Raw genomic sequence first — 17,538 nt, 5'->3', positions numbered from 1 at the left:
TCCACACTCCACACCACACACATCCGCTCGATCCGCTGGAGTCCACTTGGCCCGTGCCGCTGACACGATCGAATTCAAAGCGTGCGTAACGTTCGCCCAGTGCGGTGGTTCTTCTCCTCCCAACTCCCACGGTGGAAAATACTGCGGTTTACTCTCGATAGTGACAACTTTATTGCCGCGCGATTACTTAAGCTATACAAAGTGTACGTATTTGGGAGTGTTAAATAGGGTGGGCTCAACCAAAAACAAAAAACAAAATCATTCGATTCCTGGAGACGGATAGTAATCTGTGGGTAACTCTAGTACTTGAAGGTTCTAGTGCAAATATAAATTTATTAAATTATAAGATCGGATGTATGCTATCTCTATATACAAAGCCAAAGCTAGCATTTGGTATTAAGCCATAGAATATGGAAATGTGCAATCCATTTTTAGCAATTTCATAAGAGAATGGAAGTATATATATATATATATTTTCATGAAAATATATATATTTGATATTTCAGGTCATAAAATAGCATAAATGGGGTTTCCACAAAAGATCAGAGCTTAGAATTAACCATAGGTTACTTCCCGCCACTTTGAATATCTTATCTTAATATTTGAATCCACATTAATCTCGAACTCTACATACTATATGGTATATATATCTTTGTTAATGTACAGTCTGGCGACAAAGATAAGAATACAGAGTAGGGAAGTTATTAGACGGTCCCGAAGATGGCTTTTGATTTGGGTGGGGGAAAACCGAAATCTGATTTTATGCTGGGCTTATTAATGCCACTGAGCACCTAGCCACATTCTCCTCACAATTCACACCTTGGACACCTCTTTGCTAATGTACAGTCTGGCGAAATGAAAGGGAGCGAGACGGAGAAGACGGAGGAGACTCAGACACACTGCAGCTTGAGGCTAGCGTCCCGGACCTGCCTCTTTGCCTGATGCATGGCCATTAGCTGGCACCAGCCCCAGGCCAGGGTCCTGTCCTACATCTTGGGCTCGAGCAGGGAGCCAGAAGGGCCGCCGCCGCCGCTGCTGCATGGCAGATGCATCTGCATCCGCTCCAGCTGGTCGGCCAGCAGGCGCTGTTCGTTGGTCAGACGCAGGATCTCCTGTTTCTCCTCGATGGTGTGGCCCTTGCGCTTGGCCCGATACTGCAGCATCCGCTTGTAGCACTCGAGTATCTCCTGGTCGACCGTGTCCAATTTCCGCTTGATGGCGATCCGTTTGATCTCCTCGCTGGCGGCGGAGCGGAGTCGCTTGAGCTCCTCGCTGTTGAACTGCGAGATACTGCTTATCTCGGTCGTGACCCGCTTGATCTCCAGCAGCACCTCGTCCACGTCCTCCTGGGCCGCAAACTCACTGGCGTCAATGAGACCATTCTCGATGAGGGTCTTCTTCAGGCGCTGCTCGATGCCCACGCCGTGTTTCATCATGGCCAGAGAGCGGAAATTGCCGGATGCAACCGCCGCCGCCGCATTTGCCGAGGATGAGGATAGTGAGTGGGTGTTCTCGTTGCTGCTGCTCGTGGTGCTGTTGCTGTGCTCCCCCACCGCTGCCTGTTCGCTGGGCAGCGTCATCAGGGACTCCTCCATGAGGGCGGACACCAGGCGCTGGGTCAGCGGACCCGTGATGCTCTCCTCCACCATGCCCTCGGCCTTCTTCAGCATTCCGCTGGCGTTGTGCGACTTGAGGCGTGTGCCGCCCGGCTGCAGGGTCTTCATGTCCTCCTGGGCCCACACCGTGGAGTAGTGGGGACCCAGCGTGGGCACTGGCGGCACCAGCGGGCCACGGTACTGCTCCAGCAGGTCGTCGATCAGACGCAGGTCCTCGTTGGTCAGGGGCATGCAGTAGGGCTCGACGGACAGCCAGAACTTGTTGGGCGTGTCATTCTTGGGCACCGCCACCTTGGGCAGCTGGGGCACTGGCTGGTGGTGCGGCAGCACGGAGCCAGAGGCGTTGGCCGCCACCAGATTGGGCAGGTAATCCATGCTGTCGTCGGTGTGCACGGTCAGGGGGCTGTTCTTGGCCTGATGCTTCGCAGAGCTGCTGGCCACGCCCTGCTGCTGCTTGAGAATGGTCATCGAGGAGTGCTTTTTGCGCACGCCCGTCGGTTCGTCGCGCTTTCGCTTGGATTGGCTTGAGGAGGAGGCGCCTCCACCGCCGCCGCCGCCCAGGGGACTGCCCAGGCTCGTGGAGGAGTTGCTGCCGATGCCGAGCAAGCCGTTTAGCATACTGGCCGGGCAAGGTGGCGATCCGGGCACACGGTCCAGTTTCCGGCGATCCTGGCGCTTCTCATCTTTGTCCAAGCTGTCGTACTCCGTCTTTAGGACACGCGTGCGCAGCGCCACATTCGAGAGCATCTGCTCCAGCTCCAGCTGCACTGCGTCTAAATCCTCGGCGGCCAAATGATCATCCGCCGGACGCTGCAGAGCGGTGGCAATGGTGGGCAGCAACTTGGCCACATCCCGGGTGCGGATTATGGGTATAACGACGCCTCCGGGCGTGGCCAGCACCTCGGCCTCGGCAAAGGAGCTCGTCGGAGCGGATTTCCCGCCGCCTGTGCCATTTGTGGGCAGTTTGCCAGCGCCTCCGGACGACGCCGAGATGCCAAAGCCACTGGAACTGGAACTGGGCGCTCCGCCGGATCCGCCGCCACCGAAGTGGCCCAGCTTGATGTTCTTCAGGTTCGCACTCATGGACTGCAGGGATCGGATCGGATCGGGTCCTCGGTTGTGGCGAAATAATTTGATTTTATGGTAGTACAATACAGAATCGCAATTTGTTTGCGTCAGTGGCAGTGTGACCGAACCGAAAATGCTAAAATATACCAGTGCAGTAAGGTGGTGAAATACTAAGAAAATACCAAATGCGCTGCAAATTACAGTGGGCCGAAATTGATAATAATCTTGAAATAGATTTCAAACGGACGTTTTCTTTGTTTATTATTAAAAGCTTAGCTTTAATAATATTTGAAGACAAGAAACTTGCTACTGATAATTTGATAATTTTTTTGAGGGCGGAAAATTCTTCGTTTTAATTTCTTAACTGGCATTTGCCTAAGAGGCGAATACAATTGTATTTGTTTAACTCTTGTTTAGATTTTAAATTAATTAATTATGCATTAGGCAATATAATATGGTTACAAAAATTGCAAAACAAAATAGGACCAAAAAATTTACAAATTCATTCTAAACATTTTTATTTTAACACATTTTTTCTGTTTTTGCCTAGAAATTATTTTATGTTCACGCTTATTTATTACAATTAATGTTCATTTAAAATCTCTTCATATATTCAATAAACTTTAACGGTGATCGTGACTAAAAGCACTGTTTGGCCGCTGTGCAACACTGGCGCCCCAGCAAACGCGCGCGCGTTTACCAATACTTGGTATGTTTTTAGTTTTTGTGGTGCGTTCAGTTCTTTGTTGTTGTTTGGCCCTCGCATTTCGTCCGTCGCCAGAATTTTATTGATATGCGCGCTATTCGGTGATAAGCAGTGTACTTAACAAATCAGCGACTGTTGACAATTAGTAATGGCCAGTGTGGGAACAGCCTGAGATGCTAAAATAGAAGCCCCCATTCGGAGACGAATTGCAAGTGCAAACTGCAGCGCGGTGCAGCGTATGTATGTAATTTTATGTAATTGAAATGCAATTTCCCTCCAACACCCCAAATCCTCCCCAAAAACACAAAAACCCTCCACGAAACATCCGATAATCTCGGACTGGTTGCCTCCAATTGCGCCTCGTTTGAGGCAATTGTAAGGAAGGCGATAAATCACAAGACAAATTGACGAGCGAGCTGCGCTCTGCGGTCCCGCCCACCTCGCTGCCTCCGCCCCCTTCGGGCGGAAATCAACAAAAATCAAAAAGCCAACATCAAAACGATTCAGTTCAGTATATCCCAGCTTCAAAATCGCCACAACACAGTCTTCATTCGTTTTAAAGGGTAACATCATTTCTTGAAGAGGTTTGCAATATGAGCCTAAAACTAATGATCGTCTTAGCCCAATTAAATTGGCTTACTTATTTTGCATTTTCAATAATGCAAAGGTGTTCTATTTGAGTTTGTAAATATTCCCTAAAAGTTTCATATCTACCGTTCATTACATTTCTGATAAAAAAGTGATTAAGTAAATATCAGCCAAAATAATGATCTTGCCAACCCAAGTAACTTGACATTGGCTTGCTTATTTTGGAATTTAACAATGCAAAAGTGTTCTATTTTGGTTCTTAATTAATTCCAGAGTGTTTAACTTTTCACATACTCTTAAAAGTTCTGAGCTAGCAGTGATTTAGTGAATATGAAAATAATAAAGATCTTTATAACTCTGAGTAAGAAGTGATAAATTGGTGATTTGGCTTTGTTGTTTATTAATTAAATTTTAAATTTTAAAGTTCTTAATTTCTTCTCTGAATGATAAGTAATTAACTGACTATTCTCCTATACATTTCTTTGTTTCTTTCTCTCATTGTTTTCTTTTCTTTTCTCTGCTAGCAATGAGTAGTCTACCTTGTGATCTTTTATAAAAGATCTGAAAAGTTATTGTGTTTTTAGATAATCTGCAGATTGTGGTTATTCATTGTTATTAGATCTGTCATACCATAGCTTACATAGCAATAGTTTGTGGGCGAGGGTATTTCCAGCTTCGGTCCCCCCAAACGTGCCCTCCATTCTTGTTTTATTGATCAAATATTTGCGTCTACGTGTGCCGACGACGTCGATGTGTTCCGGCGATGTCTCAGCGATTATGAAGCTTTGTGTGTCAGCTGTTGGTGCTGTGGTTTTAGTCGGCACTAGCACATGTTCTATAAGCCCAGTCGCAGCCGTTTTGTTATCAGTTATCAGTGCCAATTAAACCGCAGATGAGAAATCTGTGAACGGCGGCGATAAGGCGATAAGGACTGAACTCTGAGATGGGCGGGATAACTTAAGCTTCAGATCCGCCGCCGATGTCGATCGATCAGAGACAACACCTCTAATCCATTACGATGGCTATTGTGTTCGATACGGGTCTACGGTCTACGGTCTACGGTATACGGTCTAATCAATCAGCGCGTCGAACTGATCTATATTTAGGCTGTACTGTTGACGTTAATTGACCGCCAGTCGGTCCCACCCCCTTTGACCACCCCCTTCACTGACCCTGCCATCAATTATCGCCCAGGTATTGGCCACTCTTCTAAGTTCTGCCGGTGGAAATAGCAATAAACTATGGAAATGTTTATGCAGAGGAAAAAAACCAAGAGAATATCTGTTAAAAATGAAATGGTTAAAAAATTAAATCGATCGAAAATAATAATATAATTACAGTAGTCAATAACCACTAAATGACATCCATTGAGGCGACTTAATAATATATTTAAATTGTATTGCACCATAACAAGTTTGAAATACAAATGTATATACTTTAAACGTTAAAAATAGTATTCGTTTTTGTTTTATAAATTGACAACCTAATAACGAGATTAAGATAGTCGTGTTTATGAATAACTTCGGCCACTATCTTTATAAGAGTGTCAATGATGTATCTAATCAAAAATAAAATATAATTATGAAGATTACGAAATGCATCTCAAGTGAAAATAGCCAAAATTATATAGTTTTTTTTTTTTAACATCTAAATAAGACCTCTTTTTAATATACTTTTATTTTCTCTGTATAGAAAAGGGATTGTGGCGGAAGTTACGCCCAGAAAACAAGGAAGGGCAGCCGTGAAATAAGAGGCATAAATAGCAACAAATGCCACAGCAACAGTTGGCGACGCAAATATTTGTGCAATTGATTAAAACACACTCGCATCTCTATCTCTATATCTATCTGTATCTGTATTTGTATCTTATACGGTGCTGTTTGAACGGGCGACAAAAATTTTCCAATTTGCTTAACTCGTTATGCGGGCCCCGTTAATAATAAATACATATATTCTGTAAAGAGTCGGCTGGCACAGACCCCAATAATTGTTGTATTAAAGCTTATACGTGTGTACATATATTTGTATGCTCTTTTTTCGGGGCTCTCGCTTATCAGTTATGGAAAAAAAAAAAACAGCCACCAGCGTGCGATTTACGATCGCTGGTAGTCGTATATTATGTGTTTTGGTTAATACGCCCGATTAGCTAACGCATTGATTTGAGCCATTATCCATTAATCCAGTCAACCATCCGTTAAATTACCCTCGCAACTGGGAGAAAGCTGAGCAATGGGTTCTGACTTAACGTACACATTGGTTGATTCTGTTTCCAAAAACTGCTGACTTGACTTTAAGGCCCTCGCATTACTCACTCACAGCCAAAACAATTGTATGTGGACTGTGAATCATTCTAAAATACATCTGTCCTAATCTTAATCTCACTTGTTGCACGTTTTTAATGAATAAACATTCATTTCTGTGCCTAAAAGCCATACAAAGATTACTATACTAAACAATATTTTATATATATTTATATTTATTCATATATATTATTCAAGAAGTATGTGTTTTTACCTACTTTTTTGTTATTAATCATGTTTGTGATAAACTTTTTAAAAACTCGTTACGGATACTTACAACTTTAAAAAACGCAGAGGGAACTTATTATTTATGTCAAGAACAAGGCATAAAATATATTTATTCAAGTAAATTTAAATTAAATTATTCATGCTTATTATTAGTTTGTTAATTTGTTGCTTTTATTATGCATACAAATATTTAAAGCAATTAAAAAACATATTATCATATTAAAAAAAAAAAATATTTATATATAATTCATGTATAAAACAATTCATAAAATATATTTATTCAAGTAAGTCTTTAATACAGGGCATTAAATAGTTTTCTGTAATTATTCATGTTTATTATAAGCTTATAAATTCTTTAGTCTTTATTATACATACGAATGTTTAAAGCAATTTAAAGAAACTCTTAGGTACTATCAAATTTTTAACCCTAATACGGCTACTTAAAGTCTAGCTTTAAGCAATACTATTTTATACCAGGAAGTGCCCTTAACAAATCTAACATTTTATCGTTTTTAGACGCGCTTCAGTGCAGCGCCGATCAACGGAACGGATCCGATCTGGACTGGACTGGACTGAGCTCAAGCTCTAGAATAGGCAGCCATGAAGTTCGCCGAGCACCTGTCGGCGCACATAACGCCCGAGTGGCGCAAGCAATACATCAACTATGAGGTGAGTTTGGACAAACATAAAAAAAAAAGAAAAACCGGAGTAACAATCCAATTTGATTTGTTCCATAGGAAATGAAGGCCATGCTGTATTTGGCCGTGGAGGAGGCGCCATCGGTGGAAAGCGTCGAGGATGATGTGCTGAAGCGGCATTTTGCCAACTTCGATGAGAACTTCTTTCACTTCTGCGACAAGGAGCTAAAGAAGATCAACACATTCTACTCGGAGAAGCTGGCGGAGGCCACGCGCAAGTTTGCCACCCTGAATGCCGAGCTGAAGACCTCCATCGAGGAGTCGGAGCGGAGTGCCAAGAAGTCCAAGGGTCAGAAGCGGCATGCCGCACTGCCCGATCGCAAGGCCCGCGAACTGAAGTTGGCCTTTAGCGAGTTTTATCTGAGTCTGATCCTCCTGCAGAACTATCAGAACCTCAATCACACCGGCTTTCGCAAAATACTCAAGAAGCACGATAAAGTGAGTCTAATTTATGGCCACCGCAGAGGCATCGCTGAACCTTGACCTTGACCCAGTCAAGATCTTTGGGGGGATTATGTCTAGTCTGCGGCGCAGAACAACTTGATTTTGTCTGATGAATAAATAATATAAATTTATTGTAGGGTTTTCGGGCGAAAAGTTGGTTACAAATAAGTCAGCCTTATCGCCAGTAAAGAATTGTATTCTTCGGGTTGCACAAGTTAGAGCTTTTCAATTAAGTGCTTTTCGCTTGCCACCATAAAATATGAGTGAATCATTCATTCTAACAAGATAAGATATGTTTCGGATACATTTTGGAATAGTTTAGTTGATACTTTGGCAAGTCACAAATAATTTCAAAATAAATTGAAAGCAATCGTCGTATTTTAAATAGTCTTGTAATGGATGATTTTTTATCGGGAAAATGACATTTTATTAAAACAATATCTTTATCTAAAAAAAAATAAAAAAGGAATATCTTAAAGTACAGCTGCGGTTAAAATAATAGTAGTGAGGCATAGGACATCTTTTGTTTTAATTTACTGAAAGTTTCATGTCCTTTAACTAATAAAACATTACATTTGTATAGCTTCTACGCGTTGATACCGGCGCCAAGTGGCGGCAGGAGTACGTGGAGGCGTCGCACTTCTTCACCAACAAGGACATCGACAACATCATCAATGAGACGGAGACGACGGTCACCGGCGAACTGGAGGGCGGCGATCGGCAGCGGGCCATGAAGCGGCTGCGAGTGCCGCCGCTGGGCGAGCAGCAGAGTCCGTGGACGACCTTCAAGGTGGGCCTCTTCTCCGGCAGCTTCATAGTGCTGGGCATTGTGGTGGTGCTGTCGGCCATCTTCCACGAGATCAGCGGCGAGAATCTGAAGGTGACGTTCCGCCTGTACCGCGGACCGCTGCTCATCATCGAGTTCATCTTCCTGATCGGCGTCAACATCTACGGCTGGCGGTCGTCGGGCGTCAATCATGTGCTCATCTTCGAGCTGGATCCGCGCAATCATCTATCCGAGCAGCATCTCATGGAGCTGGCGGCCATTTTCGGTGTCGTGTGGACGCTCAGCATGCTGAGTTTCCTGTACAGCGCCAGTTTGGCCATACCGGCGTTCATCAATCCGCTTACGCTGACGCTGATCATGGTGCTGTTCCTGGCCAATCCGTTCCATGTGCTCCATCACGACGCTCGCTTCTGGCTGTGGCGCATCACGGGTCGCTGCCTGTCCGCCCCGTTCTTCCATGTGGGCTTCGCCGACTTCTGGCTGGGCGATCAGCTGAACTCGCTGGCCACCGCCATCCTGGACTTTGAGTATCTCATCTGTTTCTACTTCACCAACGGCAACTGGACGGAGGCGAGGGATGCCTCCATTTGCATGGAGAAGGACTTCATTATACGGCCAATTGTCAATTGTCTGCCCGCTTGGTTTCGATTCGCACAATGCCTGCGGCGATATCGCGATTCGCGGGAGGCCTTTCCCCATTTGGTCAACGCCGGCAAATACTCAACCACCTTCCTGGTAGTGATCTTCGCCACCCTCAAGAGCTTTCACAGTCGTAAGTGTTCATTCGTAACTTTAAATTGTATATATATATATTTAAATGGTTTTATTGTTGTCTGTGATTTCAGCGAACTATGCCAGCACCTTCGACAATCCCTATACCTGGTTGTGGATCATCGCCTCGATTGTGTCCTCGTGCTATGCCTACACCTGGGACATCAAGATGGATTGGGGTCTGTTCGACAAGAATGCCGGCGAGAATACTTTCCTGCGCGAGGAAGTCGTCTACTCGTCGACGGTTAGTTAACATTTAAAAATTACTATGATTTTATACATAAAACAGCACCTGTTTTGTTACCGCTTTTTTATAAGCCCTTTTAAACTAAAGTTTGATCCCTAATTTCGATTTACCCTTTTAGGGTTTCTACTACTTTGCCATTGTGGAAGATCTGGCGCTGCGCTTTATTTGGGCGCTGTCTTTCTACCTCACCGAGATGAAGATCGTGAGCGGCGACATAATGACCTCCATCACAGGCATCCTGGAGGTGTTCCGGTGAGTTGGTGGATGCTCATTCGAGTAACCTGACCTGTCCCAGTTAATTGCAATTGATTACACTTCATGCAGTCGCTTTGTTTGGAACTTTTTCCGCCTGGAGAACGAGCATCTGAACAATTGCGGCAAGTTCAGAGCGGTGCGCGACATATCGATAGCGCCGCTGGACTCCTCCGACCAGGCGCTCATCCTTCGCATGATGGACGAGACGGATGGCGTGATCAATCGCTATACGAAGACGAACCGACCCAAGCCCAAGAAGGTCAAGGATCCGGAGAAGCGGAGCCTGCTGCAGACGCGCGGTTCGCTGCCCGACCTTCGCATCGATATGGACAGCAAGAAATTGTAGACAGCCAGCAGCGCCGTCCACCGAGTTGTGCTTCCTAATGAACGATTTTGCGGAACGTGTTGTACGACAGTCTATCCATAATTCAATTTACACCCATTTTTTTTTGTTTAAATTAATTTTTTTTTCGCATTGTTTAGCTAATTTGTATATTTAGTGACTAAGTACTTAAAGTTGAGGAGAGACAATGTCCAGCAATAATTAGTGCATAAGTTCTCTAACTAATTTAGCATTCCATTTATGCGATTAACAAACGAAAAAGACCAAACCTCTATATATCTATAACCTGTTAACCAGTAACCTGTAACCCGTAACCCGTAACCCCTAGCCCCTAAGCCACATTTCCACGTTTCCAAATCCAATTCGAAATCCACACCTTCCACACCAATTGGAGTCGAGAACGGCAGTATTAGTACTTAGAAAAGGCGAACAAAATAACTAAAATCCAAGCAAATTAAAAAAAAACAAAAAAAAAACAAGCTGCATTGCCTGCAGTCACCACATTCCCTTGTCTATCTATCAAGTGTTGTCAGTGTTTGTCAATTAGTCATTTAGTTAGATTTGCCTTATCTGTTTTTTGTCTGTCCACCTTTTGATTGATATGCGACATGCTATAGACTGTGACACAACCGAAACTTAAACTGAAACTAAACCTTAAATTGAAACTTAAACTGAAACAGAAACTTAAACTTAAACAGAAACTTAAAACGAAAGGAATTGTAAATAGAATGCATATAATTGTGTCTGCGAGTGTGTTTCTCTCAGTATGTGTGTGTGTGTGTGTGTGTGTGTAAGCAGGGTCTAGAATTCCAAAGTAGATTTGATAATACTGAATGAGAACATTAAAAACAGTTTCTAAAAGTGCATTGTATATACGAACAAACCATAGAGCTGTCTACAAAATATATATATATGCTTATAGGCTTAAGAACATTTTGTCAGATATATAATGAAGACTTTGTCAATTTTTGCCATAACTAGCTCGCATTTTGAGCACTACTTTACCCCTGAATTTGCCTTGTCAAAATAAATTAGTCTTACGTATGTGTAAAGTTGCTTTTGATACCAATACAAAGAAAAACGAATGCACAAAATCGGAACTACTTACAAAACAATGTGTTTGTAAAATCGCTAGACATTTCTGAAAGTAGTTAATCAAAGATATCTCTAGGGATTTCAAAAACACACTGCTTTGTATTATACTCAAGTTCACAAATCTTGACCTTAAGCTAACTAGTTAACTAAGCCATACACACACACAATATGTATTGTACACCTTTGCTAACAAAACCCGAACACAAGTAACGAAATAAAGACGGCTTGAAGTATGCAGCAATAAAAAAAAAATTTCGAAATAATATCCAAAACCCACCGATCCTCATCTCATCGTGTAAGTATTAACAGATATTTTCCAATACCGCCGAGACCAGAGCTGTACCGCGCATTATCCAAAACTCCGGGTCGTGGTGACTGCGCAAAAGGACGGCCAGGATGAAGTTGGTCGAATGACCCGTGGTGGAAAGGACGCCGGATCGCTGCTGCGTCTTGTAGAGGGGCGCCTCGTACCGCACCACCGACGAAATCTCCAGGCAGGGCTTGAACCGCACCACCGGCATCCGGCAGAATAGCTCCCCGAAGTTGGCATCGCACAGACCGCCGCGGCTCAGATCCCAGCGAGCCGCCTCGATGAAGATGCCGTGCACATTGATGACCGCATCCGTGCTTTCCTGCAGGTTGCCATACAGCTTTTGGTCCTGGAAGGCGTGGCGAAACGTAAGTCTACTTAGAAAACTCCCAATCAAATATTATATGTGTCACAGAAGTGTATTTATTAATATGATATGGTGAAAACATTAATATGTTACTAATTATTAAGCCCTTTTTTAATGTAAAAAAAAGGTCTGTGGTCTAGAAACAATAAATGTAAAGCATTTTTTTTTTTTATAGTTTCGAGAACAGTTAGTTTTTAGAAACAGGTTCTCAAATCTAAAATAATCTTAATATAATATACAAATTTAAAAAAATATTCATATAGGTATCTAAAATACTCTCAAATGTACAAATTTAAAAGAATATTCTTATAGCAACTTTCAAAACATAAAAATTAAAATAAAAATTTTTTTACTTCAATATACATTCCAAATATATTTTACTTAATATTTATTTTCAGTTTGCTTTGTGTATCGGAAAATAGATCATTCCCTTATTATTATTACCCTTATTTGCATTCCAAAATAATCTGTTTTACCTACGAATTATTTTCAGTGTGGTATATCCGAATCTGTGGCATTTTCCTGATGAATTATTAATGACTCATTAAATACTCACATTCATGTCGTTCATGTGCATCTCGAAGAAATCCTGCTGGATCAGCTCCTTCTCGAACACATCGAAGTCGATCTTGAGCGAGTCGATGGGCAGGACTCGCCGGCGGGCGTAGGTCTGCAGGACGCCGGTGAGGAAGGACTGCGGAAAGAAGAAGCCACTGATCCAGTAGGAGCGCGGTGCTCCGTTCTCCGCCCACTGCTGGATGAAGTCGATGCGCCGCTGGAAGTCGGCGATGTAGCTGGGCAGCGGCTTGATCGAGAGAAAGCAGCGCTTCGCCCAGGAGGCGGGCACCTGGTTGGACAGCAGCGCCTTGAACACGTTCTCCAGCTCCTCGGACATCACCACCAGGCCCTTGATGGCCTTGGACAGGTTCGTCATGCTGTCGTGGATGATGCCCAGTGCGATGTTGAAGCGGTCGATCTCCTGCATCAGCACAATGGTCAACGATGGCACCTGACCCTTGGAGTCCAGCTGGCAAAGCGGTAAGGTAAGTGTATTACAAATTTGATTTTAAAAATCACAAAATAATAGATTATTTTTTGAGCAAAAAAAAAAAAAAAATTATAATTATAATTAAAAAAAAAAAATGAAAAAAGAAAGGATATGATATGATTAAATGTGATGATTTTCCAAGTGATATTGAAATAGCTATCTTGCATTAAAACCTATTTTTAAGCTACTAAGTTAAATGTAATCTAAGTTAATCTCCTAATATGAATCCTTTGTTATAACCTACCATCGAGAGTGTGTCGTGGATGGGCTCCCGTTTGATTTTGGTGGCCAGGGCTTTTTGGATGCGGGTGATCGTCTGCTGGCAGATCTCGTTCTCGGCGGCCTGGCCCTCGTCGGCGGCGGATCTCGGCTGGCCCAGGAGCAGCGTGCTGATGAAGAAGGCCGTCTCCTTGGTCTGGAAGACGATGTTGGCGTTCTGGTTCATGCCGAATATCTCGGGATCCTCCAGCACCGGGAATCCCTGCACATAAGCCGTGTACTCGAGCAGCGTCTTCTTGCGTGGATCGCGATAGTAGCTGTCGCCGCGGCAGTACTTGTATTCCGGCTGGATGATCCGCTTCGAGGAGAAGATGGTCAGGATGGTGCGCAGGCAGCGCAGGTCCCAGTAGTCCGTCACCCGGCCGCCCCAGGTGATGTCGCCGTTGATATAGAGTATCGCCTCCCACGGGATCTCGTCGAGCACCTGGCGATCGATGAAGAAATCGAGCGTCTTCAATCCGCACTCGCGATCGCTTTCGCTAAACTCGTACGTAATGTTCCAGCCCAGTGGACCGAACTTGCGGCGCTCCAGCAGAACCGCATGGAACATGCACAGCCCAAAGACGATGGCCCGCCAGTGGCCATTCTGGATGTGCTGCTCGAAGAAGTCCGGCTTCAGGTCCGTCATCGCCCCAAGGACATTCGCCTTGATGCCCTTGGGCGGCTCATTGGTGATCTTCACCGAGTTCTGCAGCACACTGATCGGGAACGTCTGGATGGGCATAGAGGAGAGGTAGAGCCGGAAGTCCGGATGCGCCTTCGTAATGCCCAGCGTCAGGTTGCGCACAATCGACTCCAGCGTCTGCATGAACGAGGTGGCCAGGTGGCAGTTCTGCAGGAACACCCAGTGGCCCAGTCGCAGGCTCTTCTCGATCAGGTTCTCCGCCAGCGGACCCTGCCCCTGGCCCAGCGAGATGGAGTAGTACTTGTCGGTGAACTCCATCTGGGTGGTGAACTTCAGGAAGCCCGACATCGGGTCCGAGCCGGTGGACAGCACAAAGATTAGCGGCGTCACCGCCGAGGTGTCCAAGTAGCTGGTGACGAAATATACAACATTTTCAAATTGTAAAATAAATATATACTGTATAAATTATATTTACAACCAAACATATTGAGTATATGATATTAAACTATGCAACAAAGTAATAGTAATTAAATTCAAGAAATAACCGTTGAACTCATAAATAAAATAATATTAAAATAATAAGAAAATAGAGAGTAACAGGAGTTGATGTTAAATAAATAAATAAATAAATAAAATGTACAAAAAGAAGAAGACAATGTGATATGAAAATATGCAACATAGTAATTAGTAATAGTAATTAGTAATAGTAATAGTAATAGTAAGTAAGTAATAGTAATTAAGTTTAGGAGGAAAAAACCATGAACAGGATTATTGCTTAAATTCATAAATAAATATTTTTACCGAACATTTTTTTTTTATTATTCGATATGAAACTATGCAATAGAGTCCAGGAAATGCCAGGTTAAGAAAACAAATGTTATTTTAAGAATATGTTATTAAGTACTGTTTTGTTACTAGTGGCTTAGATAGAATAATTTTCGAGAGCAACAGGGCAGTCATCGATCTCACAAATATTAAAAAAAAAATTATTCAGAAGGAACAGAAACAAAGAATTGGTGTTTTGTGACAAGTGCCTTAAATATACAAATTTGTGATAAGACTAGGATAGTAAACTCACAAATATATAAGCAACAAAAACAATGTTCAGGTGACTACTGCCTTAAATATTAGAAAATCTTTTACCACTAGGATAGGGATCGAACTCATAAATAAAAATAAAAAAAATGTAACTATGTGGAAACCAGAGTAGAGGATCTTACACAGCGCTCAACTGGGTGCCGCCGGAGGCCTCGGTGAAGTACTTGCCCACTGTGGACTGGAGGTAGCAGACCACGTTGAGCAGGAAACGCGGTTTGCGGAAGGCGGCGATGAACATGAGCTTGTGGAAGATCCTTAGACGCTTGTTCCACTTATCCGTGGGAGGCTGGTTGTTTTTGGCAAAGTCGAAGACCTCCTTGTTCTCCTGCATCTGGATGAAGAAGGGTTTGTCCAGCTCGCTGGTGAAGCCGCCAAAGAAGGTGCCGAAGTTATCCTCTAGGAAGATGCACGCTTCCCACTCCGCCTGGCTCATCTTGATGTGGTCCGGCTGCTTCTTGGGCCGAATGTTGCCCACGGGACCGCGGGTGAGGAAGAGGAACTCCTCCTCGGACACCCGTCCCTCCTGCCGCTCCACCGATAACGCCAGCAGGAAGCTGAAGATGATCTTGTGGTTCTCGAACAGACCACGTGAGATATTGTCAAAGATGGCCTTCAGTTCGTCCACCATCAGGGTGGAAATGCGCAGGTCCACGGCCAGCGGCGGATGCTCCAAGCGCAGCACATTGCAGAAGACCTGTGTGAAGTACTTCAGGCTGTACTGGTACATCGGATCGATCTCGGCCAGACCCGCCACCACAAAGTAGAGGATGGCCCCGCGGGAGGCCAGGATGCGGTAGCGTTCCCGCGACGCGGTTATCACCTTCTCCGTCTCCTCGGTGTCAATCAATCGGGCGGCAATAATCAGCGATGTTTCCTGTGTAAATTCAATATTCAATTCAATACCAAGATTAAGTTTTCATCCCATTGAAACCCACCTTGGCGTCATTGAGCGTCTCCACCAGCTCCTCGTCATCGAGGATGTTGCCCTCGGAGTTGAAGAGCAGCTTCAGCACCTTGTCCTCCAGCGCCAGTAGTTGTTGCTTGTCCGAGTTGATCTTGACCACCAGATCGTTACGCTGGATTTCCATGGCGGGCAGCTCGATGGCCACAATGTCCCTAAAAGAAATGGTATTTGAAATCACAGGATTTAAAATTTTTTTTTTTTAATTTATTTATTTATTTTTTTTTTTTTTATCAATTTATTAAAATTATTGAATTGTCATTGAAAACTCTTTTAATTTGATACTCTTTTAATTTCTGTTGGTTGGTTTATTTGTTAAGGAATTTTCTTAAAAAGCAAAAAAAATAACTAATTAATTTTTTCTTTCTGTGCAGGTTTTTTAGAATCAGTAAAACTTTCACAATTGGAAACACCATTAGGCTTAAAGAGATTAAGTGATACAAACTAATCCTTCTCTGTAATGGTAATAAAACTAGATTGACTAAGTTTGTTGGACTCGGAAAATATTCCTACTCTCCATTGCCAACAAATCGAGTTTTCAGTTCGCATTACGAAAACTCTAATTTAATATTTATGGATTATAGTGGATCTACTCACGCCAGCAGCTGATCCTCGAGACCGCTCTCGGTGACCAGGAAGTTGACCAGGGTCACGTTGATGCACACCTCGGGCAAGTAGTGGGGATTGGGCAGCTTGGTGGTCATGTAGAGCTTGAAGTTGTCGTCATAGTCGATGACCATGTCGCCCAGTTTCAGGTAGACGCGACCCTCGAAGCGGTACGTCTCCCGCTGGAGGATGGGCCGCAGACTGGGGTCGATGGTCTCGTTGATCTCCTCGAGCAGCACCGGGTATCCCTGGCGCACGCTGTTCTCCAGCACCCGCATCATGGACTGGTCGGTCATCTTGATCACCTGCAGATTGTTAGCCCGCTCCATGTTGCGGATCCAGCGATTGGCCTGCTCCTGCGGATCGATCATCAGGGCCCAGCGGAGAGCCCTCGTGGCATAGATACCATTCTCGATGGATATGTTGTCCTTGGGCAGCCCGTCCACGTTCCACTGGCGCATCTCGTACGGATCGCCCAAGACCTTGAGCAGATTGAACTCGGCACTGGAGGGTATCTTGTGCTCCTGGCACTTGGTCACCCACAAAGCACTCATGTCCCTGCGATAGGCGTGCGAGAAGGCACCCAAATAGGCCACACAGGCGGCCGCCACCAGGACATCACCCGGCACACAGGCCAAATCCGCTGTCAGGTTCTTCACCGTTTCCCGCCAGCGCACCTGCTCGTCGGAGAGGGCAGAGGTCAGGCGACCGGCCCGATTGATCCGGCCGTAGGTCAGATCCACATTGTCCTGGATCACCTGGAACTCGCGCTGCTTCTCCTCCAAACTGTCGCGCAGTCCCTGGATCTTGGCCTCCACTGCCGCCAGCTCCTTCTGCTTCTGCCGCAGCACCGTCATCACCTCCTTCAGCTCCGCCTCGGCCGCCTCCTTGCGCTTGATCTTCGGCTCCACAACCTTGTACACCTTGGAGAACTTGTCCATGGAGATCACCCACATGCTCATCGACTTGGCCACCTTGGATACCTTCTCGAATTTCTGAAAGAGAGGTTAGAGGTTCGAAAACACTTAAGTGGTTATCCCTACTTTGAATTTTAATTTTTTGTTAATATTTTAAAAATAAAACTATATGATAGAACGT

The 17,538-nt window shown here is 44.4% G+C and overlaps 3 protein-coding genes across 4 annotated transcripts in view; 1 reads left to right on the top strand and 2 right to left on the bottom strand.

Moving 5' to 3' along the window:
- Window positions 1-147: 147 nt before the first annotated feature.
- LOC108142458 (transcriptional adapter 3) lies at window positions 148-2,806 on the bottom strand. Its single transcript, XM_017266335.2, has one exon. It carries the CDS (start codon window positions 2,697-2,699, stop codon window positions 987-989), a length of 1,713 nt encoding a protein of 570 aa, XP_017121824.1. The 5' UTR covers window positions 2,700-2,806; the 3' UTR covers window positions 148-986.
- A 601-nt stretch (window positions 2,807-3,407) lies between these two features.
- LOC108142457 (xenotropic and polytropic retrovirus receptor 1) lies at window positions 3,408-11,477 on the top strand. 2 transcript variants are annotated; one of them, XM_017266334.2, is made up of 7 exons: window positions 3,408-3,626; window positions 7,023-7,175; window positions 7,244-7,642; window positions 8,232-9,207; window positions 9,281-9,450; window positions 9,572-9,705; window positions 9,778-11,477. In XM_017266334.2, exons 2-7 carry the CDS (start codon window positions 7,107-7,109, stop codon window positions 10,052-10,054), a joined length of 2,025 nt encoding a protein of 674 aa, XP_017121823.1. In that variant the 5' UTR covers window positions 3,408-3,626; window positions 7,023-7,106; the 3' UTR covers window positions 10,055-11,477. The 2 variants fall into 2 exon arrangements, with proteins under 2 accessions (XP_017121823.1, XP_017121822.1); XM_017266333.2 differs by having other exon boundaries at window positions 3,408-3,630.
- LOC108142456 (dynein heavy chain 6, axonemal) overlaps window positions 11,432-17,538 on the bottom strand; it is a 20,972-nt gene continuing 14,865 nt past the window's right edge. The window contains exons 22-27 of the mRNA XM_017266332.2: window positions 16,432-17,435; window positions 15,809-15,989; window positions 14,996-15,747; window positions 13,116-14,184; window positions 12,380-12,850; window positions 11,432-11,805 (exon numbers count right to left, since the gene is read on the bottom strand). Coding sequence (XP_017121821.1) covers window positions 11,449-11,805; window positions 12,380-12,850; window positions 13,116-14,184; window positions 14,996-15,747; window positions 15,809-15,989; window positions 16,432-17,435 — 3,834 coding nt within the window. The 3' untranslated portion in view covers window positions 11,432-11,448. The remainder of the gene's footprint in view (window positions 11,806-12,379; window positions 12,851-13,115; window positions 14,185-14,995; window positions 15,748-15,808; window positions 15,990-16,431; window positions 17,436-17,538) is intronic.

Source organism: Drosophila elegans, unplaced genomic scaffold, assembly GCF_018152505.1.
Source record: "Drosophila elegans isolate 14027-0461.03 unplaced genomic scaffold, ASM1815250v1 contig_149, whole genome shotgun sequence".
NCBI classification, from domain to species: domain Eukaryota; kingdom Metazoa; phylum Arthropoda; class Insecta; order Diptera; family Drosophilidae; genus Drosophila; species Drosophila elegans.
The sequence above is the reverse complement of the archived record's forward strand: the minus strand, read 5'-3'. Positions and strand labels throughout refer to the sequence as shown.

Coding starts and splice junctions, on each gene's coding strand:
- LOC108142457 (XM_017266334.2), top strand. CDS start 7,107: ATGAAGTTCGCCGAGCACCTGTCGGCGCACATAACGCCCGAGTGGCGC. Junction 7,176..7,243: donor AGCAATACATCAACTATGAG/GTGAGTTTGGAC, acceptor TTTGTTCCATAG/GAAATGAAGGCCATGCTGTA. Junction 9,706..9,777: donor GGCATCCTGGAGGTGTTCCG/GTGAGTTGGTGG, acceptor CACTTCATGCAG/TCGCTTTGTTTGGAACTTTT.
- LOC108142458 (XM_017266335.2), bottom strand. CDS start 2,699: ATGAGTGCGAACCTGAAGAACATCAAGCTGGGCCACTTCGGTGGCGGC.